The 25,904-nt window shown below is 57.9% G+C and overlaps 8 protein-coding genes across 8 annotated transcripts; 4 read left to right on the forward strand and 4 right to left on the reverse strand.

Moving 5' to 3' along the window:
• Positions 1 to 1,497: 1,497 nt before the first annotated feature.
• DCS_01254 (pyruvate dehydrogenase protein x component) lies at positions 1,498 to 2,646 on the forward strand (the record flags this gene model as incomplete). Its single annotated transcript, XM_040798588.1, has 1 exon — positions 1,498 to 2,646. The coding sequence occupies one exon, from the start codon at positions 1,498 to 1,500 to the stop codon at positions 2,644 to 2,646; it is 1,149 nt and encodes a 382-aa protein (XP_040659471.1).
• Positions 2,647 to 2,854: 208 nt separating this feature from the next.
• On the reverse strand, positions 2,855 to 5,700 carry DCS_01255 (putative isp4 protein; the record flags this gene model as incomplete). The annotated part of the gene is made up of 8 exons (XM_040798589.1): positions 2,855 to 3,342; positions 3,407 to 3,621; positions 3,683 to 3,709; positions 3,768 to 3,973; positions 4,031 to 4,226; positions 4,279 to 4,497; positions 4,558 to 4,897; positions 4,959 to 5,700. 8 exons carry the CDS (start codon positions 5,698 to 5,700, stop codon positions 2,855 to 2,857), a joined length of 2,433 nt encoding a protein of 810 aa, XP_040659472.1.
• Positions 5,701 to 6,824: 1,124 nt separating this feature from the next.
• Positions 6,825 to 8,229, forward strand: DCS_01256 (uncharacterized protein; the record flags this gene model as incomplete). The annotated part of the gene is made up of 3 exons (XM_040798590.1): positions 6,825 to 7,226; positions 7,280 to 8,002; positions 8,068 to 8,229. The coding sequence occupies 3 exons, from the start codon at positions 6,825 to 6,827 to the stop codon at positions 8,227 to 8,229; spliced, it is 1,287 nt and encodes a 428-aa protein (XP_040659473.1).
• An 890-nt stretch (positions 8,230 to 9,119) lies between these two features.
• Positions 9,120 to 10,129, forward strand: DCS_01257 (CBP3-like protein; the record flags this gene model as incomplete). The annotated part of the gene is made up of 2 exons (XM_040798591.1): positions 9,120 to 9,489; positions 9,543 to 10,129. The coding sequence occupies 2 exons, from the start codon at positions 9,120 to 9,122 to the stop codon at positions 10,127 to 10,129; spliced, it is 957 nt and encodes a 318-aa protein (XP_040659474.1).
• Positions 10,130 to 10,332: 203 nt separating this feature from the next.
• On the reverse strand, positions 10,333 to 11,113 carry DCS_01258 (uncharacterized protein; the record flags this gene model as incomplete). The annotated part of the gene is made up of 2 exons (XM_040798592.1): positions 10,333 to 10,854; positions 10,976 to 11,113. The coding sequence occupies 2 exons, from the start codon at positions 11,111 to 11,113 to the stop codon at positions 10,333 to 10,335; spliced, it is 660 nt and encodes a 219-aa protein (XP_040659475.1).
• Positions 11,114 to 11,796: 683 nt separating this feature from the next.
• Positions 11,797 to 12,817, reverse strand: DCS_01259 (uncharacterized protein; the record flags this gene model as incomplete). The annotated part of the gene is made up of 4 exons (XM_040798593.1): positions 11,797 to 12,455; positions 12,517 to 12,557; positions 12,636 to 12,714; positions 12,781 to 12,817. The coding sequence occupies 4 exons, from the start codon at positions 12,815 to 12,817 to the stop codon at positions 11,797 to 11,799; spliced, it is 816 nt and encodes a 271-aa protein (XP_040659476.1).
• Positions 12,818 to 13,839: 1,022 nt separating this feature from the next.
• On the forward strand, positions 13,840 to 15,469 carry DCS_01260 (uncharacterized protein; the record flags this gene model as incomplete). Its single annotated transcript, XM_040798594.1, has 4 exons — positions 13,840 to 14,251; positions 14,407 to 14,600; positions 14,703 to 15,077; positions 15,152 to 15,469. 4 exons carry the CDS (start codon positions 13,840 to 13,842, stop codon positions 15,467 to 15,469), a joined length of 1,299 nt encoding a protein of 432 aa, XP_040659477.1.
• A 407-nt stretch (positions 15,470 to 15,876) lies between these two features.
• DCS_01261 (AAA family ATPase) lies at positions 15,877 to 20,882 on the reverse strand (the record flags this gene model as incomplete). The annotated part of the gene is made up of 3 exons (XM_040798595.1): positions 15,877 to 17,601; positions 17,673 to 17,948; positions 18,009 to 20,882. The coding sequence occupies 3 exons, from the start codon at positions 20,880 to 20,882 to the stop codon at positions 15,877 to 15,879; spliced, it is 4,875 nt and encodes a 1,624-aa protein (XP_040659478.1).
• Between the last annotated feature and the right edge of the window lie 5,022 nt (positions 20,883 to 25,904).

The raw sequence follows: 25,904 nt of genomic DNA on the forward strand, positions 1-25,904 counted from the left end.
GTCGCAAGTACAAGGACTACGATGAAGCAGGCGACGTCATGTAAATTACATGGTGCAGAACCTATATCTAGCGTCGTACAGGTACACGTGGAAAATTGGTCGTCCATAGGTACCTACTGTAGTAGCTTGATACGGAGTACTCCGTGCTGTATCGGTCCGTAAGTAATTACTTAGGTACTGTAATTACTCCGTACATTCTTGCTGGCCGTTCCCTGGGTCCTAGATCGGAGTACAGTACAAGTGTTAATTACATGACAAAATACACGTGTGCATCTAGATACCTTAAGACCCTGCATCCCTGGTTCAGTGATTCTGTCGACCAACAGGAATTAGTCCATCACGCTCCCTTGGGCCGCTGATGGCAAGGGATATCTTGGTGCATGTTACGCCGGAAGGATATAATACAAGATAATAAATCAATCAAGTGCGGGCAGAGCACTATCCTCATAACTGCTTGCAATTCCTCCTCGTCACGGAGACGGGGGATTTTGCTTCAATGGACAACCTTGGTGCAAGTATTTTCTTCTCGGCGCGCAGTACGAGTAATAAGTGGTACAGAACAGAGCAGTACGAAGTAATTATTCCAGGTATTAAATGTACTGTACTTACAGCAGGTGTACAGTACGTGCTTATTGGGTACAATAATTACTGCTGGTCATTTTTTCTCGTACAAGTAAGTATTATTACTGTAGAGATAAGCTCACCAGCGTACATGTACCTATACCTACATGTAGCAAGTAATTACTTAATATTGCATGTTCCTATGAACTTGAAGATGTACCTGTAAGTAAGCAAATGGTGTACTGTAAGTATTATACTTGTAAGAATTGCCATTAGCAACATCTTCATCGTACGAGCAGTTATATGCAATAATTGTATCGACACCAAAGTACAAGTAGTACAGTAAGTACTTACAGTAAAGGCATATTGAATCTGCATCTGATGTAGTTGTACTGCTTGCTTTCCATCCATCCGCTTCAGGTGGGCCCGAGCCTGACTGGTGGAACTTCTGGCTGGCGCTGGCCGTTCGTCCGTTGTCGGCCGTGGAAGTTTGCGTTCCGTGAGGTGCCAACAGCACTAGTGACGCTTTTTTTTGGTGGCATTTTCCCTTCCCGTCCCACCAAATTTCGTTATCTACATGCATCCTCCCCCCCCCCCCCCCAACACCTTCGCCAACCAGCCGATCACTCGAACCGCGACACACCTGCCACCTTCTCCCTTCTCGCGAAACACATCCGCGGCCTTCCGCACCGACTGCTCGGCCTGATTGAGCTTCAATGGCGTCTCTCACGGCGGCTGCGTGCCGTGCCTCTGCTCGCCTCGTCTACAGCCGGGCTGCCACTGCGCGAGGTGCGTTCATCTTCTCGTTCGGCCGGAGAGCATCTATCCATCATCCTCTTGCCTCCCCCTACTGTCTTTGCCGCCGCTTCTCACACTGGTGCAACTGATGTAGGCTTCGGCAACTCGTCGCGATGCCTCGCCGCCCACAACTTCATCATGCCCGCCCTTTCGCCCACGATGACAGAGGGCAATATCGCGAGCTGGAAGGTCAAGGAAGGGGAGGCCTTTGGCGCCGGCGACGTTCTTCTCGAAATCGAGACCGACAAGGCCACCATGGATGTCGAGGCTCAGGAGGACGGCGTCATGATGAAGATCATGGCTCAGGACGGTAGCAAAGCCGTTCAAGTCGGCGCCCGCATCGCCGTCCTCGCCGAGGCCGGCGACGACATCAACGCTCTCGAGATCCCGGCCGATGAGCCCCAGCGGACGACCAGCCAGGAGAACGCGGCGGCGGCCAAGGAGAACGCCCCAACGCCCGTCGAGCAGGCTAGCCGTCCTCCGCGTGTCGCGAGCGGCGAGACGCACGTTCAAAAGTACCCACTGACGCCTGCGGTGGAGCATCTGGTGAAGCAGCATAACCTTCGCGAGGAGGACGTCGCCAGCATCAAGCCAACAGGTCCCAATGGCCGCCTGCTCAAGGGAGACGTCCTCGCCTACCTCGGAACCATCCGGGCAGAGACTCCGGCCGTCCTGTCCTCGCGGTTCGAAAAAATGTCCCACCTCGACCTGAGCAACATCAAAGTCGCCGTCAAGAAGTCCGCCGTTGTGCCTCCCAAGAAGGCGGGCACTGCTGCTGTGGAAGCTCCCGAGATTGAGGCCCTCGAAGTCAACGTCCCTATCTCGCTGGCCAAGGCGGTCGAGGTCCAGAACAGAATCCACGACACCCTCGGCATCTTCCTTCCCCTGTCCACGTTCATTGCCCGCGCCGCCGAGGCCGCCAACGACCACCTCCCTCGCTCCACGCGCGAGCCCACGCCCGCCGAGCTCTTCGACCAGGTTCTCGGACTCGACAAGATCAAGGGTGGTTCCCGGGCCGCATACATGCCTCAAGTCTCTGCCATCCCACCAGCCTCAGTCCTCGAACCTCTTCGGCCGCGGACCAGAAAGGCCGACATCATCGATGAGCTCGCCCCCCGGAAGAAGACAACGCCCAGGGTCCGTGGCGTCCCGACAGTGCCAGGGTTGTCCAACGACCTAAACCTGTTCAGCCTAGTCGTGCCCAAGGAGGAGGGGAGGCGCGCGCACGAGTTCCTGTCGCGGTGCAAGCTAATGCTGGAGAGCGATCCAGGACGGTTGGTGTTGTGACGAGGCAGTACAGCACTTTGTTTCAACTTGTAGATTTTTTACATCTTTTAGCCTAGGCTGCTGAAAATCCGCTTTGCTTGCCCCCCCCCCCCCCCCCCTCCTGGGTTGAACGTCCCGGGCACGCATTTGCATACATTGTGTGCCTGGACAGTCGCCCTGCCCTTTCGCGGCGAGTATCCCAACAGACGCGTCCGAAAGCCTACTCCCCTCACCACGCTTCAGGCCCAAACTTCTGTCCCTCTGCCACTTTCGCCCTCACCGCCGTGCCCATGACGTCCATGGTTGTGGCCACAATCTCGTTCCCCCACCACTTGGGGGGCTCGATATCGCGCATAGTAAAGGCAAAGAAGATGAAGAGTGTTGCGAGGGCGAGGCCGAGGTCGAGGCCGCACGAGGTGAGGAAGTTGAGGCGGCTCCACCAGCCAAAGTGGCGCTTTTTGATGTAGAACTGGAAGACGAAGCCGACGAGGCCCCAAGAGAAATAGTTGAGGGGGGTGGCCGGAGGGATGGCACTGGCACCGCCGAAAACGAGGGGCGCCATGAGGTACTTGAGCGGCGACTGGGGCTTGCGCTTGCAGTAGTAGTAGACGACGACGGGCACGAGGGCGCCGAGGATGAAGAAAAGGAAGAGGTCCGAGTAGATGCGACCGGGGGAGAACATGCGGGCCGGCCCGATGAGGCCCCAAATAACGGAGGCTAGCGGACAGGTTAGCAACGGACGTCGTTTGCTGCGAGTTTCGAACAGGGCCAAAGGACGCACCGGCGAAGAAGACGCGTCCACCGGGACACGTAAACCGGTCGCGTTGGTGGACATCGCAGACGTTGTCGATGTTGGCGAGGGCGAGGTTGAGGACGACGATCTGGACAAAACAGGAAGCCGTCGTGGCGACGACCTGAGACCAGAACATGGTGCGCGGGGGGATCTTCATGTAATGCCCAAACTTGAGGTCCGAGACGAAGCTCAGGGCCTGGGACCTGTTTGACCACGCCGTTAGCGGGCAGCCTGGTCCATGGTGGGTGCGGTAGTCATTCATACATGGTGATGTATCCAAACGTCTTGAAGCTGCGGAGAGTTCAGCACAGTGCCCAGCAGGGAAAGGGTCTGTCGTGAGGGTACAAACATCATCAGAGCCAAGGGTCGGCCCGGTTGTATGTATCCGTAGACGAACTCGGTCAGGACGTTCAGACCGATTTGGTTATTCGTCACGGCCTCGATGATTCCAATGGGCAGGGAAAAGCCAAAGGATATCACGACGGCGAGCAGAAAGCCCCACCAGCTGAGGTTGGTAGGATAGGCCAATACGGTGTATAAGCCTAGGGCAAGCATCTGCATCGGTCCGGGTCAGTCATGAGACTGGCTAGGCAGTACGCAGGGACGGCTCACGACAGCAAATAGTGACATGTACCACCACGTTGGTGCCTCTTTGTACCGTTTCATCAGCTTCATGTGAATATCGGGTTTTTCACTTGCGCTATCCCTATACTGCCTCCATATCTGCTTGCGGTAGTAGAGCAGAGTATAAACAATGAGGGACGATATCGTGGCGAAGGAGAGCCCATAGGCCATGGCGAATGTGGTGCTGCGCCCTTCGGTCAGCCTGTTGATCCGACGAGAAGAAGGAGGCAAGGTACCTGATGAACAGCGGGGAGTACTTCTGGTACGCCTCCTCGTCCAGGGTGAACTCGGGCGTGAGGATGCGAGACGTGTTGTACGGCTGGCCTGTGTTGTCGTACGTGCCCGCGTCGCTCATGGGGAGATACGGAGCATACCAGGCACCAGAGTAGTGCAGGACAGAGGAGCCGAGAACGAAGAATAGGACAACGCCGATGAGGGTGTTGGCAATCGCGTACCTGGCCAAGCCCGGCGTCAGCCGCCGGATGGATGGAGGGCGTTAAAAACAGCAGACAAACCATGGCGGAATCAGCGGCGAGCCGAACCAGCCGGCAACCTGGGTCCAGTCAAAGGTGATGGGCAAGAGTGACAGGCCCGTCGTGCCGCCAAAGAGTTGGTTGATGACGACGTTCTGCGGTGCGATCCAGGTGGCAAAGGCGAAGACGCTGAGGCACTGGGCCAAGAAGCCGGGAATGAAGTAGTAGAGACCGGCGGCAGCGGTGACGAGCATGAACCATCGGTACCGGGGCATGGTGCCTCCGAAGACGGTCGGGTCTCCTTGCTCGTCCTTCTCGTACATTGCGTTCATCAGCGTCACCTTGACGAGGTTGCTCGGCCAGATCATGGCGGCCGGGTAGACTGCTCGAAGGGGTCAGCGCACGTCTCGAGCGGCAAAGGTGGCGGGTGAGTCGTCGGTCACCTAGGAACTTGCGCATCGTTCCGGCAATCCCATAGCCCAGAGACTGGGTCGATATGGTGAGCAGCAGCTGGAAGAGAATGCCAAAGTTTTGCTTGTAGAATATGAGCTGGGCCAGGACGATATCAGTCGAGTAGGCGACGGAAAAGGCGACGTTGGCCATGACGCTGATGATGGCATGCTCCTTGAAGTTGAATGGTCCGGGGTTCAGACTCCAGGTGTGGCCAAAGGTGGTGAACTCTTTGCTCGGCATCACGCCTGCCCAGGCGTGGCCCATCGGCCAGGCAATGATCTGGGCCACGAGGGCGCCTATCGAGATGGTCGGCTGGCGAAGGGAGAAGAGGGTGTTCATGGCCGCTCCAAAGAAGACGAGGGTCATGCCAATGACCCAGGCTCGTACGGTGTTGCAGGGGAGGTCCTCGTCGTAGTTCCGAACGGCGGCCCGCACCTCCGGGTAAGGCGAGTCTTCCTCGCCGTGTCTGTGCAAGCCGTCGTCCGGGAGAAGTGCGTCCTCCAGCTGGCCCCGGTCCTGCAGCTCGTACTCATCCGGCAGATTGGGATCCATGAGCGGCTCGTCCTCAAAGTCGTCGTCATCGGCATCGAGGGAGAAGTCCTCTTCGACTTTGTCTATGGAGTGAGAGCGCCGGTGAGACAACGAGCTCCTCGTACCGGGCCCGGCGCCAATCTCCATGCTGGTGGCTTCGGCCAAGGTGACGGCATCGTGAACGCCATGGTTGGCCGTCATGGTCCAGGCAAGAGCCCCGATGCCTTGCGGATGTTGTCAACGTAGGCTGAAAGATCTCGACAGCCATCAAGGGTGGAGGCCAGCATCAACGATATCAGTCAGGTTCTGCCGAAGCTACTCGACGCTTGACAGCGTGTTGGACCACAAGTATAATGGAAGGAGGCCGTGTATTATTGCCGTAGGGATTGGGAGGGTTCACTTGAGGTCATCAAGACGGGCGGTCGTCGGGCTGTCGCTTTGCCTCGTTGCAAGGGGGATCCGTGAAGTGGTGAGGTGTTCTGTAGAGAGACGCAGGGAGGGCACCGGGCGGTGGCGACCCAGAGTTGACAACGACTTCGCCGTGGTATTACTGAGAAGGGGTTTGTGAGAAGCAATCATTGATTCCGTCACGTGGAGAGAAGACAGCGCGAGGTAGATGAGGGAAGGAAAGTCGAATCTGATAGCTGACGCCACGATGTCGAACGAGTTGCCAGCAGCTTCATGGCCCCTTGTCCCGAGACCCGAGCAGAGCTGGCGTCGAAGTGTGCTATTATTCGGTTATTACCTTTGTACCTCGACTGTAGTCCGCTAGCCCGTAAATGTGTGGTTGTAGGCTTGCCATAATATCTTGGTACCACCAGGGTACGGCGGTACCAGCGGAAGTACGGAGTAGGCAGGTACCTGATTATTGCTAATGGACCGTGCCTACTAAGGTACTCCGTACTAAGTAACTAATATGCTGCCGCCGGTACCTACTAGTACCTACCTAGTAGTGAGATGATGCCCTGATTAAGGGGTCGGGGTGCCTTGATATAGCGCTGCCAGAGGGTCCCTGTACATTTGTAAGTTAGTACTACCTAGTACTGTACTGCTACGGCGGTGTTGGTGGGTTCGGTGGCTCGCAAGTACCGATGGTCACTGCCAGCAGGTGAATATGCAGTAAGTACAGTACAGCGCAGGTGCTCTAGCCGCCTCGCGGTATCAATCATCTACTCCACAGTCGAAGCTCTGTCGCCGAAAGGGTAGTGAAAGAACCCACCGCCCACGAGGCGCCTCACATTCCTTCACCAAAAGCATCCAAGCTCACCCCCGGCCGTTCGCCAGCAGATGGCAGGCAACCACTCAAGGTAACCCGGAAGGGCACCATGCGTCGCGTCGTCGTGACGGGCCTCGGGGCCATCACGCCGCTTGGCGTGGGAATTCGCCGCACCTGGTCCCGACTTCTCGCCGGAGACTCGGGCATTACGAGCGTCGCCACTCGTGAGCCGCAGGCTCGATGGCGAGAGCTGACGAGCACCGTCGCCGGCGTCGTTCCCTGCGGCGAGAAGCAGGGCCAGTGGAGGGCTTCCGATTGGCTCACCGCCGCCGACGAGCGGCGGATGTCGACCTTTACCCAGTACGCCGTCGCCGCCTCCGAGATGGCACTGGAGGACGCAGGCTGGCGTGCCGTCGGCCAGGAGGACCGAGAGGCGACGGGAGTCTGTCTGGGAAGCGGCATCGGCAACCTGGATGAAATCTACGAGACCAGCCTGGCTCACGACGGCGGCGTGAGCTCGTCACCTGCCGCTCAACCTGGCCCTTCTCGCTAACGATGCGGCAGGGCTATCGGAAGGTGTCGCCGCTCTTCGTCCCCAAAATCCTCATCAACATGGCCGCCGGGCACGTCGCCATGAGGCACGGCTTCCAGGGGCCGAACCACGCGGCCACGACGGCCTGCACGACGGGGGCACACTCCATCGGTGACGCATCCCGCTTCGTCGCCATGGGAGACGCGGACGTCATGGTCGCCGGCGGGTCCGAGTCCTGCATCCACCCCCTCACCTTTGCCGGCTTCGGACGGGCCAGGTCGTTGTCGACGGCGTACAACGACGACCCGCGCGGCAGCTGCCGCCCCTTTGATGCCGGCCGCTGCGGGTTCGTCGTGTCCGAGGGAGCCGCCGTTTGCGTCGTCGAGGAGCTGGAGCATGCCAAAGCGCGGGGGGCGAGAATCTACGCCGAGGTCCGCGGCTACGGCTGCAGCGGCGATGCGTATCACATGACGGCGCCGAGGGAGGATGGTAACGGCGCCTACCTGGCGATGAGGCGTGCGCTGAGCAAGGCCAACATCAAGCCGTCCGAAGTGGACTACATCAACGCCCACGCGACGGGAACGCTGGTGGGAGACGTCGCCGAGGCAGCAGCGATCCGGCGCTTGATGCTCGGCGAAGAAGGCGTGTCGTCGGAGTCGCAGGTCACGGTGAGCAGCACCAAGGGCGCCCTTGGTCATCTCCTCGGTGCTGCTGGCGCCATCGAGGCTCTCTTTTCCGTTTTGGCCATACACGAGGTGCGTTTGCCATGCCGAACCCGGAAGTTGCTTGCCGTCCGTTGCGCTGACATGGCGATATGAAGGGAATTGTGCCGGCCACCCTGAACCTGACGACGCCCGACGTTGGTTTCGGCTTCAACCTTGTGCCGTTGGAAGCGCAGCCGAAACGGGTCAAGGTTGCCGTCAGCAACAGCTTCGGCTTTGGCGGCACAAACAGCAGCCTCGTCTTTTCGCAGCTATCTTGACAACATGGATGGGCTGTACCAAGATGGAATGAAATTGGGGCAGCCGGCCGTTTGGGTACGTTAATGCACCTTTGGGTGTAGGTGTATATTGCCATGCACATGTGGCTCTACAATGCGACGGCGGGTACGGGATACGATGAACATGTACTGATCCTCATGACACAATTCCCCAATACTGCTAGCCTTTTGTCCTCCCGTATTCCGCACCGTCTGAGTACCTCCGCAACGAGATGTGTATACTGTATGTACGTATGTATCTTGTCGTGATGCATCCGCCAGCGACTCGGTGCCGAACAACCGGGGTTGGGACCAATTACAGGTGCATAGTACAAGTACAGTATGTACTCTGTACAAGTACTTGTCTGGAGTACTGCATGTAATATATTAATTATACTCCGTACTATTCCTGAACCACATGCATGCGACTGTACAGTAAGTACTTACTTGGATGTGCGGATGTACACCGAGTTCCTTGTAGGTATAATACTTGGTACTAATAATATGCTTTTAACTTACGGAGTAAGTACTCCGTACTTGGCTACGCGTCGAGACGGCCTTGAGGCCGGCAGAATGCCGGGCCGGTCGTTTATGTCTTTGGCAACTAGGGGCAAATTCTCCGCTCAACGCGTGCACCAAAAAAAGTAAGTAAAGTACATGTACTTACATTTACATGTAAGTAAGTAAGTACTTACTGTACTCCGTACGGATACAGTGTACATGGTACCAAGATTGAGGACTAGCAGGCTGTAAAATAACGGTCGAGGCGTCATGGGCCGCATCCTCTGCTAAAAAAGTCGCCATCGTCGAAAGCAACCAGACAGCATCACATCCCCTTCACCGTTTTCCATTACGCCGAAAGCTTCCGACAGCCAAGGAGTCAAGCGTAAACCATGAACACCTGCGAGGGTTGCAGGCTGCAGGCCCGGGTCCTTATCCGGGCCGCCACTCGTCGCCCCGGGCTGGCGAGAATAGCGGCCACGATCAAGACGGTGACGAAGGTGGCCAGCCAGCCGTCGACGAGAAGCACAATGCCGTCGGCGCGGTCGTTCAGCAGCACGGAACGTCGCAGAATTCTCGGCATGGGAAAGCTTGCCGAGTCGTACCGCGTGTTGGGCACGTCGGAGCGGCTGTACAAGGCCTGCTCCAAATCAGCCGACTACAAAATATCGGACGAGCAACGAAAGAATGACGAGGTCGAGCGGTTGGAGGACGGCGAGGAGCTGGGCACCCCCGTGGACGGAGATAATGTTTGGCACAACGGTATGGCCCGCGGAATCGTACGGCATGGCGGCAGAAGATTGTCCGACTGACAGGGCACGCCTCGTCCGCAGCTTTCAAGCTTCAGCCCAGCTTCAGCACCTGGTCGCACGTGACGATGCTTCATCTCTACCTCGTCAACGCGCGCGTGCGCATGCTCGACGCCGACACGTACCGCAACTGGCAGCAGCAACTCATCGATCACTTCTTCTTCGAGTGCGAGAAGAAAATGCATCTCGACCACGGCATCACGTCGAGCGCGCTGCGCCAACGGTACCTCAAGGATATCTTCATCCAATGGCGCGGCCTGCTGCTCGCCTACGACGAGGGTCTCATCAAGGGCGACGCCATCCTCGCGAGCGCCATCTGGCGGAACCTCTTCAAGGGCAGCCCCGACGCGGACCCGCGTGCCCTGCTGGCCATTGTCGGCTGGATGCGGGCCAGCCTGGCGGCGCTCGAGGTCACCTCGGACGCCACCTTTCCCCAGAGGGTTGTTGATATCCTCGCGAGGCCGGTGGATGTATTCTGGACGCGGCTGGAGGGGCCGCTGGGGGCCGGGCCGACGACGGCGGAGCCGGTCGCGGAACCGGTGGCGGAGACGCAGGGGACCAACACGGCACAGCGACCAGCCGCTGCGATATGAGGGGCGCGTGGGATGGAGAATTGTACGATGACGTTCACCCCCGAGTGGGAAATACACGCCAATGTCACGATGACTGGGCGCATGGCGGCGAACAGCGGCCGCATGTCTGGCGGTTCTGCCTTGGGACGCCGTGTCGGTTGGTGGTGGTGTCACGTCGTGCCCGCACGGGCCGCAACCAAGAGGGAGACGAGCTCGTAGCCGGATCAAGGTGTCTTTTCCCACATCTGAAACTCGTACTTGGTGCCGGCCTCCTCCTGGCCTCCTTCGACGATATCCTCGCCCGTCCAGGTTTCGAGGACGTTTCGGTCCCTCCGCTCCCAGCCAGGAGCACCGCCGGCAGCCAGTGCGAGCGGGAAGAAGGTGTCGCAGTCAAAGTCGCGCGCGATGCTCGTGAGAAGGACGCGGCGGGCGGCGGGGAGGCCGAGGGCGGCATCGTAGACCTGGGCGCCGCCGATGACGAAGACGCGGCCGACGGTGACGGGTGCTTTGACTGCCGCGAGGAGCTGCAGCGCCTGCTCGAGTGAGGGGACGCGTACGACGTCGCCGGCGGCAGAGAGCGAGGCCTGGGCCTGGGCCCCTGAATTCGTAGTCGACGCCGCCGGGTCGCCGCCGCCGCCGCGGGTGATGACGATGTTGAGACGGTCCTTGAGCGGGCGGAACTTGGGCGGGATCGAGTCCCAGGTTTTGCGACCCATGATGACGGCGTTGACGGTGCCGGGAGGTGACTGATGGTGAGAAATGAACTTAGCAAGCAAGCACATGGCACCATTCCCGTGCGGTGCACCTCGAGAACGGAAGAGGGGAAGGCAGAACGGGAAGATGAAGAGGAGGTCAGGCCAGACGCACCTGAGGCGGTGGACGGGTGGTGATGCGGGCAAAATACTGCATCTCCTTGCGCAGCCCCGTCCAGGGCATGGACCCGTGGGCGCCAATACCCATGTTGCGCGTGGCAGCAACAATGAGCGTGAGTTCGAGCGGCTGCATGGTGCCGCACGTCGTGGGGAGACGAGGCAAGACTGTTCGCTGTCCGACCGTGTTTGGAGGTGGGAAGTGGGATGTGAGGTCGGACACGTAATTGCGGCACAGGAATACTAACTGCACTGCACCGTACAGTACAGTATACCAAATATGCACTTGTTCAACCACCAACTTATGGTGGCGCGGCGTCCAGCGCATCTACGTCCCTACACTCGCGCCCATTGGGCTAAAAGAGTCGGGAATATTATTATTATTATTATTATTATTATTATTATTATTATTATTATTATTATTATTATTATTATTATTATTATTATTATTATTATTATTATTATTATTATTATTATTATTATTGCTCATTAGATAGAGCAAGAAGACGGATGATATTCGCGACACTGCTACGTGCAGCGAACGAAGATGAATGTGACCGCCTTACGTCTTGAAGCATGTGTCATGAGCTTCCAACCTTCAGATTATCCGTGCACAAGTGTCTGGCGCGAGCGGTGCATGATGAGCTGCAAAAACAAGACATGAATATTTCATTTTCTTAATTCAGCTGAGAGAAGTTCTCTGGCTGGCCAGCTGAGGCGTAGCTGGCACATGGTGGAACTGGGTATGGCTGCACAGCAACCAGGAGGTATGAGGCATGAGGTGGAACGCTTTTCTCACATGCACACGTCCTATACATCTTACATCTCTATGCGCAGAATCGGCATTCTGGCCAGCAATTTCACAGCTTGGCCGTCGGCAGCAGCACCTGCACGTCCTGAAAAGCGATGCCGAGAAATGAATATATCTGGCCGAAGCTGCATCCATGCCATGTTAGCTACTTTTGCGTTGTCCCGTCCGACGGCGAGCTCAACCCACCGATCGCTCCCAAAGAAGGGCTCCGACTGGCCGTCAGCGTTGGTCACCCAGATCCAGGGGGTCCCAAACGCGCCCAGCTCGAGGGCCCGACCGGTCTCCTGCTTGAGGCGGTCCCTCATGCCGCCGCGACCCTCCATGATGGCGCGGACGTCGTCGTCGGAAAAGAGCTTGCGTTTGTCGTCGTCGCCGCCGCCCATAGTCACCTCGGCCAGGGCGGCGGCGAGATTTGCGTCGTCGGCGAGACTGACGTGCGGCGGGGTCCAGAACTTGGTGAAGAGGAGGAGCATGGTGGCGTCGAAAGCGGCAGGCGGGAAGTGCTCTTTGATGTAGAGCAGAGCGCGCAGGGGAGACATGGTTCGGGCGAGCTCGAAGAGGTTCGGGGGAGTGCCCCAACCGGTGATGTTGCGGGCAGCCATGGTGCGAGGAACATCGTACGAGAGGTACTTGGCTTTGCCCTGGAGAGTCCAAGGGGGTGTGTTGCCTGCAACGGCATCGTCAGCGAATAGTTTCCGGCCGGCCAGATGGCGCGCGCGTTTGCTCACCGGATCCCTGCATGATGCCGCCGAGAAAAACGGGATGGATTCTGTGATGATGGGGGTAGAGAGGTCAGCACAGGAGCTGCGCCGCATCGTGAGACATGTTGATTCACTGGACGGCTCACTCGACCTGAACTCCATTGGCTTCTAGCTTGCTGCGGTTGGCCAGTAGGTCGACAAAGGCGGCATAGCTGAAGACAGAGGCTAGAGGGGGGAGAGATTGTAACGTCAGTACTCAAGACTCGGCATCGGGGTTACTTGGGAACGAACCTATGTCGATGTAGCAGTCGATGCGTCCGCCACCCATCTTGTCAGATGAAGAAGTGTCGGCCAGCGGGATGAGAGGATAGGCTCAGGGCAGCACGCAGAGGGCGTCGGAGGCGTGATAAGAAATGGACCGACGGATGATGGATGTGCTTGGGAGAGGTATGTTTGTCGCCAGTAACACGGCTGCACTGAACGTAGGTGTTCGTTGTGTACTGTATTAATATCGGAGTTGACCCTGCACCTGCATGGCTCTTGGTGGCGGGGCCAAGTGGGGGCCTGCCGAGGCAAAGGAGGGTAAGGCAGGCACATCCGCACCTGGGATGACCAAGAAGGTGCGTCCTGCCCCAGGACCTGCCTGCTCAAACCTCGATCGATCGTGCCGTCATGTTCACTAATCCAGTCCGGGAGGATACGGAGTACGATGTATCTACATGTACAAGTACGGAGTACAATGAGTGTGTTGGGCAACAAGTGCAACGAAGCAGACTCGTTTCCCACGGCGGAGTGCAAATACTGGCAACGGCGGCTGCTTCTTGAACACGCAAGCGAGGCATGGAGCGAGCGTTTTCATTCCAATGATGCTTGTAATTCGGCCCATACTATCCGTATCCCAAGTACCTTGCGTTTACCTTGTTCCAACCTACCATTCCTATTCCTATCGCAAACACTATTGTGTGCCAGTACATAACATAAAACATGTGCTTATAATATGCCGTTCATCTCCATGTATATGTACATGTAGAGTACATGCACGGAGTACGGAGTACATGTAGAGTAAATGTAAATGTACAAGTAGTAATTGTACGGATACATGTATAGTAAATGCTATACATGTGCTGTATAGCAAGTAAATGTATGGATTGCTCCATACCTATAGAGTACATGCAAAGGTGTACATGTACGTAGGGATTCTGTACCGAGTACTTGTACTTGTACATGTAAGAACTCCATTCTTGCTCCAGATACTTCGTAAAAAGAGCTGTGCTCCGTACAACACGGTACTTGTAACTTTGTAAGTAAGTACGGAGTACTACGGACTACGTGTATTCGTAGTACTGCTACATGTATCTACTGTACATTCGGGAACCGATCTTCGGCCCCACCGGCGCGGCGCGTCTGCCGAGGCAGATCCCACGCTGCACATGGATGCCCCACCAGGCCGAGGTGCATCACCGGATGATTAGAGGCCGATTGAGCGATGCCCACGACGACCTGCAACGAATCTCGTCGGCCGAGACGGTTTATGAACCACTTCATCTCCCGCCCATCACCCGCCGCCCGTCGCCCACCGCTCTCTACCTGCCTCATGCCGGGACAGCTACCCGTCCGTTTATCGTTTTCGACTGCCTAGCTGCGCTGCGACCGAAATCTCACAGCATGCCGGCATCGTCCAAGCCCGTCGCCCTCGTCGTCGGAGCCTCGCGCGGCATCGGTCGTCAAGTCGCCGTCGACCTCGCCCGGAACGGATATGCGGGTATGGAAGCGGCTACCTTGCTCACCCCCTCTGCCCTCGTTCTCTTTCTACCCTCCATCTCCCATCCCTTCCTTTCCCTTCTCGATTCCCACTCCACCCAACTGTGGCGAGGAACAAGTAGCTGACGCGCAGGATCTTGCCTCCCCCCTCTGTAGTCGTCGTTGCCGCCAAGTCCGTCAGCGATCCCGGCGTGCCCCTGCCATCACCGCCACCGGCTCCCAACTCGGCCGAGTCCACCATCACAACGGTCGCGCACGAAATCAATGACGCCGGCGGTGACGCCACGGCCATCCCCGTCGACGTCCGCCACGAGCGAAGCGTCAACGAGCTTGTACAAAAGACTCTTTCGGTGCGTTTCTCCCTTCGAGTCGACGACGGCGGCGGCCGAGAGCAGAATCAGAGTAGGCTGTGCAGCAAACGGCGAAGGCGCTGACCCGATGCTTTCTTCCAGACCTATGGCCGCCTCGACGTTCTCGTCTACAACTCGGGCGCCATATTCTGGGCTCCCGTCCACGATACACCTTTGAAGCGCTTCCAGCTCATGCAGCGTGTCAACCCTGAGGGCCTCTATGCCGTTGTTCAAGCCGCCCTGCCGCACCTGCGCGATGCCGCTGCGAGGGGGGGCGCCCCCAAATCCACCTCCACCGCTGCCGGTCGCATCGTCGTCGTCAGCCCTCCCATCTACAGCCGCTTCTTCCGCGGCAAAACCGCCTACGCCATGGGCAAGGTCGCCATGAGCGTCCTCACCAAAGGCCTCGCCATGGACTTTGCCCGCCGCGGTGACGACGCCCTCGGCATGGCCATCACGAGCCTCTGGCCCGCCGTCGTGAGTCCATCTCCTTGAAAGCGGAACAGAAAGCCAGAAGGGAAGTCTGACCCGACCCGACGCCAATCTTGCAGGCCATCGAGTCCGCAGCAACGGCGCCCATGACGGCAGCCAACCCCGACGAACGCAACGACCTCCGCAAAGCGACCATCTTCTCCGACGCCGTCCTCGCCATCCTCGCCGCGCCTCCCTCTGTCGTCAACGGCGAGCTGCTCCTCGACGAGGACTTCCTTCGCGCCCACGCCGCCATCACCGACTTCTCCAAGTACAACGTCGTCCCCGGCACTACGCCCCGGCGCATCATGCCCGCCCGCCTGCCGGACCTCACCGTCGCCGAGCAGGATGACGAGGGGAAGCGTTATGTCAGCGCCGCGGCAAAGTCGAGGTTGTGAGAGAATCAATCATCCATGTAATCAACACCACGACGCTTCCCTTTTGCTGCCCGCTTCATTCCTCGTGACGGTCAAAAGGAAGGGGGGGTGTGATGAAAAAAGAATGTAATATAATAAAAGTATGTTCGTGTGCTCCTCCCCTGACTATCTTATCAACTCTTGTATGCGAGACGGGCTTCTGCCACAGCTGCCCTTTGCCCTCTGCCTTTTGCCATTTGTCATTTGCCATTTTGCCATCCGAAAGGTTCCCACCACATCCGCCATCTCGATTGCTCTCTGGTGTACAGCCTCTCAAACGCACAAGGACCCGTGCCCGTGCCCGTGTCGCCCTCCGTCGCCCTTCGTTCATCCTCTACCTCGACCAGATCGCTCCTGTCCATCCATTCCAGCTCCCGCCCTTCCCTCTCTCATTCTTGGCTCGCCGGGGCCATCCCTTGCATCACTTCAATCTCGCCAATCGTATCGTTAAACACTTTCGTCACGTGCCCGAGCACCTTCATCCGGTTCCACTCGTGTCGGCTGCTCCAAATCTCGTCCATCAGCTCCCGGTTGATCTGCTCGAGCTGCTCGATCGTGCATCCGGACGTGCCGTCCGTCACCTCGACCAAGAAGTTCTCCACGGCGCCCTCGACCGAGAGGGGCTGAGACGCCGACGACCCCATGTTCCGCAGATGCGCCTCCTCGTCCACCTGCACCTCCTGGGACCGCGCCGGAGCGCCTGCGCTGCGCGATCCAGCCTCTCCCATCCGCGCCTGCGACGGCGAGGATAGGGGACTCGGCCCGGCGTTGCCTCGCGCGAGCCCGTGCGCCTGCGAGTGCGGCCACATGTCGTCGCTGCTCGTCACCTGGCTCTGCGGAGGCAGCGTGTCCGGGATGTCCGTCGTGTCGCCGTCGTTGCCCTGCCCGTGGCTGCGCCTCTCGCCCGCCAGGCCGTTGGTGAGCTGTGTGCTCCAGTTGGACGACCGGTGGTGAGTCGACGCATCCGACGTCTTGGTCGTCGATGCATCGTTCAGCACCGCCGAAGGAGACACCCCCGCGGGCAGTGACGTGACGGCCGACCTTTGAGAAATCTGCGTCATGCCGCCGGCGGTCGTCACGGGTTCCTCCTCGGACGACTTGGCCGGTGGTCCCATCGCCAACGATGGCTGCGTCGGTGCCCCGCTCACCTCCTCGTCGAGGCCGCTCATCCGCACGTCACCCTTTGGCGCTTCCGAAGGCTCGGGCATGCCGTTGCCGACGCCATGCGGCACCGGCTCGCCCGCCGGCCCCGGCTCGCTCGCCTCCCTCTGGCCGTTCACCATCGGGCTGCGCAGCCGGAAACGAGCCGTGGTCCGCGATCCGGGTACGGGCTCTCCCAGCATCACGGGACCCGCTGCGTCGCTGTCGTTGCCGCCCGCCTGCTCGGACTGGAACGCGTCCGTGATGGACTGCATCGCCTTCTGCTTCCGCTCCTTCTCCGCCGACTCCTTGGCCCGCTGCATCTGCCGTTGGTAGAGGGCCTCCCAGTCGACGTGACCGGTTCCGATCTCGATGCTCGCGACGTCCACCTCGACGTTGCTCAGCAGCTCGTTGGCCTTTAGTGTTCGTTCCTTGTCGCCGATGTTCTTTGCATCCTTGGCGAGCGCCTTGATGTCGAACAGAAAGTCTTGCGGGCGCGCGTAGTAGCCGTTGGACAGCCGCTCCTCGATCGTCGTCGTCTCCAAGTTGTAGTAGCTTTTCCCCGTCGACGTGCAACGCAAGATGTCGTGCCCATTTTTGTCCTTGACGATCTCGTACGGCCGATGCACGCGATCCAACTCCTGCGCAATGTCGGGTCGGACAAAGTTAGGGTCCGATTCCGAGAACAAGTAGTCGATCTGGGCCTGCGCGATGACCGGTTGCCGAAGTTTCTTGTACTTCCGATTGATCTGGTCCATGATCGGCTGCAGCTGGATCTTCAGCGCGTTCAGCAGCTGGTGGTCCCTCTTCTGCACCATCTTCCTCTCCGCCTTGGTCGGCGGTCGGGGCTGGATCGGTGGAGCAACCGGTAGCTCTTCCAGAGTGCGCCTCTTGCGGTTCTCTGGATCGGGGAATTCGCCCGGCTTCTTCTTGACGTACTCGAGCGTTGCGGAAAAGTACTCCATTCGGTTTGCCTGCGGGAGAGAAAAAGGCGGAAACGGTGAGCGTCAAGTGGTGCCGGCTCGGGGTCATGAATGAAACTTACCCGCTCCGGCCGAGGAATCTCCATCCGATTCTTGCGAGAGAAGCCGAAAAAGTCGCGGACCAGATCGCCGGGGAGCTCCCCCTTTTCGCACTCGGCCGTGGCCAGCAGAAGCACCGGGTCCGTGGGCGAAATCGATCGGAGCATCGTCTGGAAGGTGATGAGGGCCACCGTCCCCGTCAACGTCGCATACCAAGCATCGATGTTGGGGATGTAGATGACGCTGGGCTTATGCCGGCGGACCTCGGTGAAGAGACCGACGATGACCTGCTCCATCGACTGCTGCACGTCAGCGAGCGTTCACAACACGACATCAAACTTTTGCACTCGCGCACTTACCCGTCCGTCCGCGAGCAGGCTCGGCAGGTCAAAGTTTTGCACATGAACTCCTTCAATGTAATGCAACAGGGACGAGGCGATGTACGTCTGGCCCATGCCGTGAACCCCGTAAATCAAGAATCGGGGCCGAAAGACGCGAGATCGTTCAAACTCCTGGTGCATTACCTCGCGGCCGAACCCGTGGTCGTCGTCGTCGAACTGCTCGTACATGGCCTCCTCCAACGCCGTCATCTTCTTCTTGCGAGGGAGCAGGTGATCAAGAGCACGCTTTGCTTCGCCGAGCTGGGCACGGAGCAGGGGCTCCACGGATCGCGGAAGGGGCTGCGCTCCGGATGTCGCGGACCGCTCCGACGACGGGATGAGCTTCTTGATGGAAATCATAAAGTCGGACGCATGGACCGCGATCTTGTCCGCATCGACCACGAGCTTCTCTCCAGAGGAGTATATCTGGGGGTAGGTGCGCTGGATCGAGTTGAGCGCCGCTTCCGTGCACAGAGCTCGCAGGTCGGCACCGCCATAGCCCTTTGTCTTGTCCGCGAGGGAGACTTTGAACGGTTCCGACAGGCCCCAATCCTTGGTGTGGATGTCGAGGATGGATCGACGGCCTTCCAAGTCCGGCAGGGGAAAGTAGAACTCTCGGTCGAAGCGTCCGGGCCGACGGAGAGCAGGATCGATGTTGTCTGGTCTGTTGGTGGCGCCGATGACGATGACCTGGCCACGGCCATCCATACCGTCCATGAGGGCCAGCAGCGTCGAGACGATGGACGCGTGGATCTGTTCCTGCTTGCTGGAGCGCACCGGCGCCAGTCCATCGATCTCGTCGAAGAAGATGATGCTGGGCTGCGTCTTCCTGGCTTCTTCGAAGAGCAGGCGCAGCTGCTTCTCGGCCTCGCCAACCCACTTGCTCAACGCGTCGGCTCCTTTGCGCATGTAGAAGGAGATCTTTCTGCCCCCGGAGCCGACCGAGTTGGCCAGGGCGCGGGCGAGCAACGTCTTGCCGGTGCCGGGAGGGCCGTGGAAGAGGACGCCACGGGGCGGCGTAACGTGAAACTTGGTGAAGAGCTCGGGGTAGAGGAGCGGAAGCTGGACCATCTCCTTGAGCTGGTCAATGTGTCCCTGGAGACCTCCGACCTTGCTGAAGTCGACGTTGAGGTCGACGCCTAGAGGATCCGCGTCCGCAAGCGCCTTGCGATCCTTGATCTTGCCGACGTTGGGCGCCGTGCCGGCGTTGTCGGCCATGAGACCGGCACCTCCGGGCAGAAAGCCGCCGGGCGTAGCAGAGGTGGGCGTCAAGCCCACGTTGCCGGCAACGCTCGACCGATGGACCATCTCGTCATCGCTGCTGTCGGAATCCGCTCCGCCCGCCGCACCGGTTCCCCAGGGACCGGCAAGCAGGGAGCCAACGCCGCCGCCGCCGCCAAAGGGGCCGAAGGTGGTGTTGAGATGGCGCTCCCAGCCGCCGCCGCCCCTCCCCCGGCGATTCCGGGATGGGGTCGGCGCGGCATCGGCAGCTTCCTCTTCCTCGATGTTTGCCGAGGTCAACGGCGGCATGTAATAGTTGACCCTGGTGCGAGCCCGCCTTGTTGGTTCTTGGTACACAATGGGGGACTCGTGCCTCTGTCGGCGTCGTGGGCGTGACGACTGGCGCAGCTCGCGAGCTTCCTCGTTCAGCTCGTCGAGGTCGAAGTCGGGCTCCTCGTCTCCGGAGTCTTCGTGGCGGCCAGCGGTACGGGCCCTCTGCTGATTCGTCCTACCTCGAGGCGTGGGGCTGTCGTCGTCGTCCTGCTGCTTCCCCTCCTTGTCGGTGCCCGACATTTCTGCATCCTCGGATTCATCGCCTGGTTCAAAGTCGCTACTTGGTTCCTGAGTCGACTTCTTGCCGCGGGACCCACGTGTCAAGCGCCGCGAGGGGGCCGCTTTGGCATCAGCATCCGAGTCGCCCTCTTCGTTGATAGAGGTAACTGCGCGGGAAGCTCGCGTCCTGCGGATAGCACGAACGTCGTCGTCGTCGTCGTCGTCGTCGTCGCAGTCCGCTTCAGCCTTGGGCGCCTCTTGGGCTTCCTCGACGTTTTCACTGGCCATGGCGGTGTCATTCATCTCTTGGTCATCTCCCTTCGGCTGTTCAACGAGATCATGAGCTGGGGACATGGGAGCCGGATCTTCCGCTTCGCGCACACCAGGTGCACTGCTCTCTTGGGTCGCCTCCTGGATCGGCTCTATCGGTTCAGGGGCGATCTTGAGGCCTTTCATGGCGCGGGATGACCGCCGCATGCGGGTAAATGTCTCCGGACTCTTGCTGCGCGAGTCGCGGGACGTGACGGCGTGTCGACCCGAATTGGAAAGCTCAACAAACTCCTCGGCATCGGCGGTGCTTGCACGCGTTGTTCTGCGAGTGGCAGACACTGCAGCCGCCTTGGGAACCTTGAGCCTGACAAGCCTCCGGGATGTTGACACGCCCGGCTCTGGTTTCGTTTCCGGGTCATCGTCGTCGTCTTCATCCTTCGGGTCTTCGTTCTCGTCATCTTTCAGGTCCACCTCTTCGTCCTCGCTGCTCTCCTTGTAGGTGTTGTGGCTGCGGGCGGCCTTTCGAACCCGGCGGCCCGCGGCGTTGACGGGGGCATCCGAGTTTTCCTCCGACTCGGACTCGGCGAAAGAGCCTTCATCTTGGCTGTCCGACAGCTCCTCGTCATCTTCGTCTATGTCGGAACCTCGGTATCGGTGCCCCCTGCTGCGGCCAGGACGGGAACCACGCGAGGGACGTGCCTTTTTGGAACTTCGTCTAACGGGGACCTCGGCGGGATCAAAGTTCTCGTCCTCGGAGTCGGATTTGTTGGGATCAAAATCCTCGAGCAACCGCTTGCGCTTATTGGCCATGGCTGTATGTTCGGATATTGCGGGTGAGTGGTAGTGTTCGCGGTCGAATGAGAAAATCGAAGGTAAGGTATCGTATCGTTTCGAATGTCCAGAATAACGATCGGTGAAGAAAGGGGTCGGTCGCCGGCACGTCGTCAAGGGACTTGGCAGAGGATCAGCCCGAGGGTAGGCGGCGGAAAGAGAGCAATAGAATTTGTGTGCCTACCATGAGAGAGGTGACAGTTTTTGTTCGTTGGAGGGATGCTATGCGTCGCGAGAAAGATGCATGGGACGGCGTGAATGGCGCGAAGTCGCGGACGAAAGACAATGGTAGCGATAATGCATGAGCCGCCGTCGAACTGCAGCTATGGCATCCGAGAAAAGGTACAAAGAATACAGGAACGTTTTTCAAGCGACAAGACAGCGCCCGGTTCCGGTATCCGTTGGTGGTGAGGTGACTTTGCGGTGCGACGGCAGGCGGCAGTTCACCTGTCGATAGTCGCGTCGTTCGTCGCGGGTATTCCAAGAGTATTCCACCCAGTCAGCATGTTGTACGAGCACCTGCAAAAGACTAGGGGAGGGATGGTGCTCCTCACGTGCAGGGGTGCTGATTAAGCGTGGTCCGACCGCGTTTGCCTGCCAAACTTCCAGGCCACTATTTTATGCTGCAGCACAGGCACAAGTACATGTACATGTGCAGGCACTGTGCGGAGTTGCAGTACTTGCATACAAACAAGTACGGAGTACGGAGGAATACAGTTAGTATTAATACTGTAACACGGAGTACTCCGTACTCACTCCATATGTACCTGTACATTTACTGTAAACGCTGCGGGACGAAGCGAACCGAACGAAGAAGCATAGAGATGGTGAGGCGTCCATCAACGGAGCTGCAGTCAACGGGTCTTTTCGTCATGAAATCGATAAATATCCAAAGAAGTGGGCATTCATCTTTTTCGGCAAGGAAGCACCATCCACAGCGGCCCATCCAAAACCCTACATCGATCGATTGGTGTGGTGTGTCTTTGCGAGCGCTCCTCGGTGCGAAGCAACAATGAAGAGAAACCAATATTGAATGCACACAAGCTCTATGCAAGGACCCCGTTCGAGTTGATGGCCGTTTCAGCGCTCGAATTGGGCAATGGTTCGGCCCATTGTCGCATCGGTCGCATGTATCGTGTCAAGAACGATGGATTGATGCGGTTGGAGATGGGCCGGTATGAACTCTATCAATGGTTCAGCAACAGGCGTCATCCTCATCCATTCCGTGGCTGGAAAAGAAGTGATTTTTCCGCGAAAGGCAATGCCGACTGCTGACTGTCGGCAGCGGCGGTACCAGATGGAAGCGGGTAACACGGTCAAAATTGGACGAACAGTATCGGTCCCTCCATATCGGTCATCGTAAATGCGCAAGGCGGCAGAGAGCTGCCCAAACGATGCCGCTCGTCAGCTGGTCCCTATCCGGCCGCCTTGGCTGATAGAGCCAGCCGTTTGGTCCAGCCTCATATGCGTCACAAGGGTCATGTTCCTCGTGCCCTATGATTGGGCTTTGCGTTTGCTGCTGAATGCTCGCTTCAGCCCTGCATGCACGCCTCGTTCGCCTTCAACAGGCTCCAAGCAAATCGGGTTCACCAATGCCCGGGATGTAAGATGTCGGATATCGTGTCGTTGGTCGCTCGCGGGCAAGTACCCACAATGGAATGATAATTCCTGAGGGCTGCAGGAGAGGCATACGTAAGTGTTGTTGTATGCAGGTGGTACGAGTACGCGAAAAGGAAAGGCTGTCGGCAAGTGTATGTATATGAATAACGTCCTAACCCTTTCTTTCTTGATTGAGCTCGCAGTTCGAAAGCCATCGTGGTCTTCCCCTTGCTCCCCGAGTCGATCCAACTGTGCTTTTGATTAAACTAGTTCCAGCTGGTTACTCTACTGCAACGCAGTCTTATTCCAATCGTCGCGGGTGGCTCCTCCGGCATCCTCAACTCATCCGCGATACATTCACTGCCTGTTACTCCGCTCCGTACATGGGAGGGTAGACAATAGAGAATAATACCTTACCCTGCATCGTTCCGGTGCAGTGGGTAACTTTCAGTCCCCATCGGATCGGAGCCAGGAATCCCCCTGCGGAGAAGAGTGGACGCCCGAGCATGATGGCTGGTGGTAGCAAGCCCATTGACAAGCCGTCCCTCTCCAGGGTCAAGGTGCGCTCATCCCGTCACAACTACCTTCGGGGGCACTGCAATATTGAGTATGAAAGTAGCGGACAGCATCCTACTCCAGCAATGTCTCGGGCTCCGGTTCCGGCACCGTCCCAGAATCACCATCCAACTCGTCGACGTTCTCGACATCCCTTCGCAAGACGTCGACCTCCTGGACCAGGCCCACTCCCAAGGTCAACGTGCACACCACGTGTGGCCGGCACACTGATCAGTTCTTTTTTGGCGGACCATCACTGCGGGAGCTTGCGCGATCGGTCATGAAGAAGGACTAGGATTCACTGGACACGATTGAGAGTGTCTGGGCATGTCCCATGACGGCGCAGGCGTATGAGCGTCTCGCTGTTGATGAGCACGGTACATACGACACGCACCACGGGTTATGGACCACAGAATGAACGACAGCACTGGTTACCATGGTACCAGTTCCTATGTCAGCGTTGCTCAACAGAATGAAACTCGCGCTCGAGAGAGGCGAGTCACGAGGTGGCGGGAAAGGGAAGGGCACAGTTGCATCCCAGGAAGCAAGGATTTCATTGTTGGATTGTTGTGTGATACCCCGATTGTAGATGGCATGAAGTCGTGCCGAATCCAGTGTGGGTTCGAGCAGGATAAATCGTCCCCGCCGCTGCATTGCCATTGCCATGTGGAATGAATGTCGTTTCGATCCTGAGCCGACAATTTTGTGTTGATCATGAGGCAGGCCGAGAGGCCTTGGGGTCTTTGTAAGTCACTTGCTCGTCAAATTTGCGTCAAACATACGACGGAAAATCATCATGGCCAGAATGAACCCCAGTGGCGAGAGAAGGTGTGCGATATGTTCGCGCCGCGCCATGGTAACCATTCACTGGTGGCTGGCTGACGGGCTTTGTCCTGCGACTTGATGCCGACGCAGTAGCTTAGCCGGTGTCACTGTCATCGTCATCGTCCGAGGATACACAGGCGGATGCTTCCGTTCGTGCTCAGGCTCGCGTGCAGCCTCTGGCTTCCTTGCGGATCTGACTTGGCACGTACCAGACACAGAAGGTTTCCTCCTCGCTCGCAACCGCGGTCGATACGCCCACTCGATGCGGCGGTTGCTGTATTCGGGACATGCGTTATTAGAACTGATTCGCCTCTTCTGGCTCTGCTCGAGGTTGTCTTCGCCATTGAATGTGAAAGGCGTTGTCACGCGTAGCAAGCGTAGTTGCCTCAGGGTTCTCGGGTTCTCCTTCGTTCATGTCATGCAGGAGGCGGTCTACTAATAGACTAGAGGGAGCAGTTAGTTCCTAGGCTCGGGGGAAGGTACGATATCCAGACTGTATCAGATGCCACCTACCACGTGCAAGAACGTGTATAGGTGCACGCACGCACCCAAGGTGCAGCTGTTTGTCCTTGGTTCCCTTCATTACAGGTTCGTGCCCACACTTCTAACATGCATGCATCCATCATTGGAATCGCGAACAAGCATTACTAATGCAACATGTCTGCGTGACGTAGATGCCGCAGTGGCGATTGCGGGCAGAAGCTCTTAGGAATGTCGGGCTCGGATGCACGGACGATGCCGTCATTTGACGCCGGGCGAACAGACGTCTGCGACAAACGACAAACAAAGCGGAATTCATCTGCCCTCCATCCGGTATCTCGTCGACGTCGAAGGGCAACTTGGAGCCTTCGGAACGCAAACCACCCCGAAATTCGCCATATAGGGTAGGCAAGCCATCAAGTGGTCGCCAGGCAACCGCGGCTTGCTGTCGGACATGGAGGCTTGTTGCTAGGCCTCAGCCTCTGCCCGGGGGGGTTCGTATCATCTTCCGCCTCATCGCTGTGTGCCCAGTGACGCTAGAACCAGATCTAGCTATTTTTCTTCGCGTGCCATGGCAGCATTGTTGCTACGACAAGGGCGTGCTTGGTAGGGTTGGAAAATGAACGGGGTAATGATGGGTATTGTCAACGCAGCAGCGAATGCTTGCTCGGCTGACCTTGAGCTCTCCCGACAGCGAAATGCTGGACGTGAGCGAGTTTGACAACGAGTCTATCGCCAACAGTACCGTACGGTACTGCAAGGTACGGACGGACGGAGATGGCAAACGAGGACTTGATGGTTGCTCTGAAGATACCCCGCATCAAGTATCTTTCACGGAGTAAGTACAAGTAATCGGCTTGCGCAGCACGTGACTAAATGTGCAAAAGGAGTCGATAATGTGTATTATTACAAGCAGAAGTGAACAACAGTATTCTTATTTGTCACTGCCGTGGGAGCGATCTGATATATGCTATGCGGTAATAATCAGTACCCGATACTTCCGGACTCGCGGAGTTCCAGGGGTCAGTCATCGTCTGCCCTGCCCTGCAAGGCCTGCGGCCCCTGGTTCAACGTGGCGGGGCCAAAAAATGACTTGCCCAAGTCAAGTTGAAGGACGGTCGGTGGGTGCCAAGGCCAACAGTGCCCTCTCGGGGCAAGCACTTGCGTCAGTGCAGGGCGACTCAAAGGAGTACTTGCATGCACATGCATTAATTTCTTTGATAGCCATTACTTACTGTACGCATCTCTCTGTATGTACTCCGTATCGTGAAAATGATGACCTGTCTGTGCAGTACCAGCCAGCGCACCAGCTCGAGTGCTTCTGGACACGTAGACCACGTGCGAGTTGCCGTCTCCCGTCAGTACCTACGTGTAAATACACGTACTGCAGGTATGTACAAGTGCCGCAAGTACCCGCATGCAACCGCACGCACTTGTACTGTACAGTACGTGCACAAGGGTTCTGGATTCGATTAACAAGCCATGTCACCCCGTACCTGTTCCGTTTCGCGTGCCCGGCTTTGTTCGCATGAGGTTGAAGAA

The sequence above is a fragment of the Drechmeria coniospora genome, chromosome 01 (assembly GCF_001625195.1).
Source record: "Drechmeria coniospora strain ARSEF 6962 chromosome 01, whole genome shotgun sequence".
NCBI lineage: Eukaryota > Fungi > Ascomycota > Sordariomycetes > Hypocreales > Ophiocordycipitaceae > Drechmeria > Drechmeria coniospora.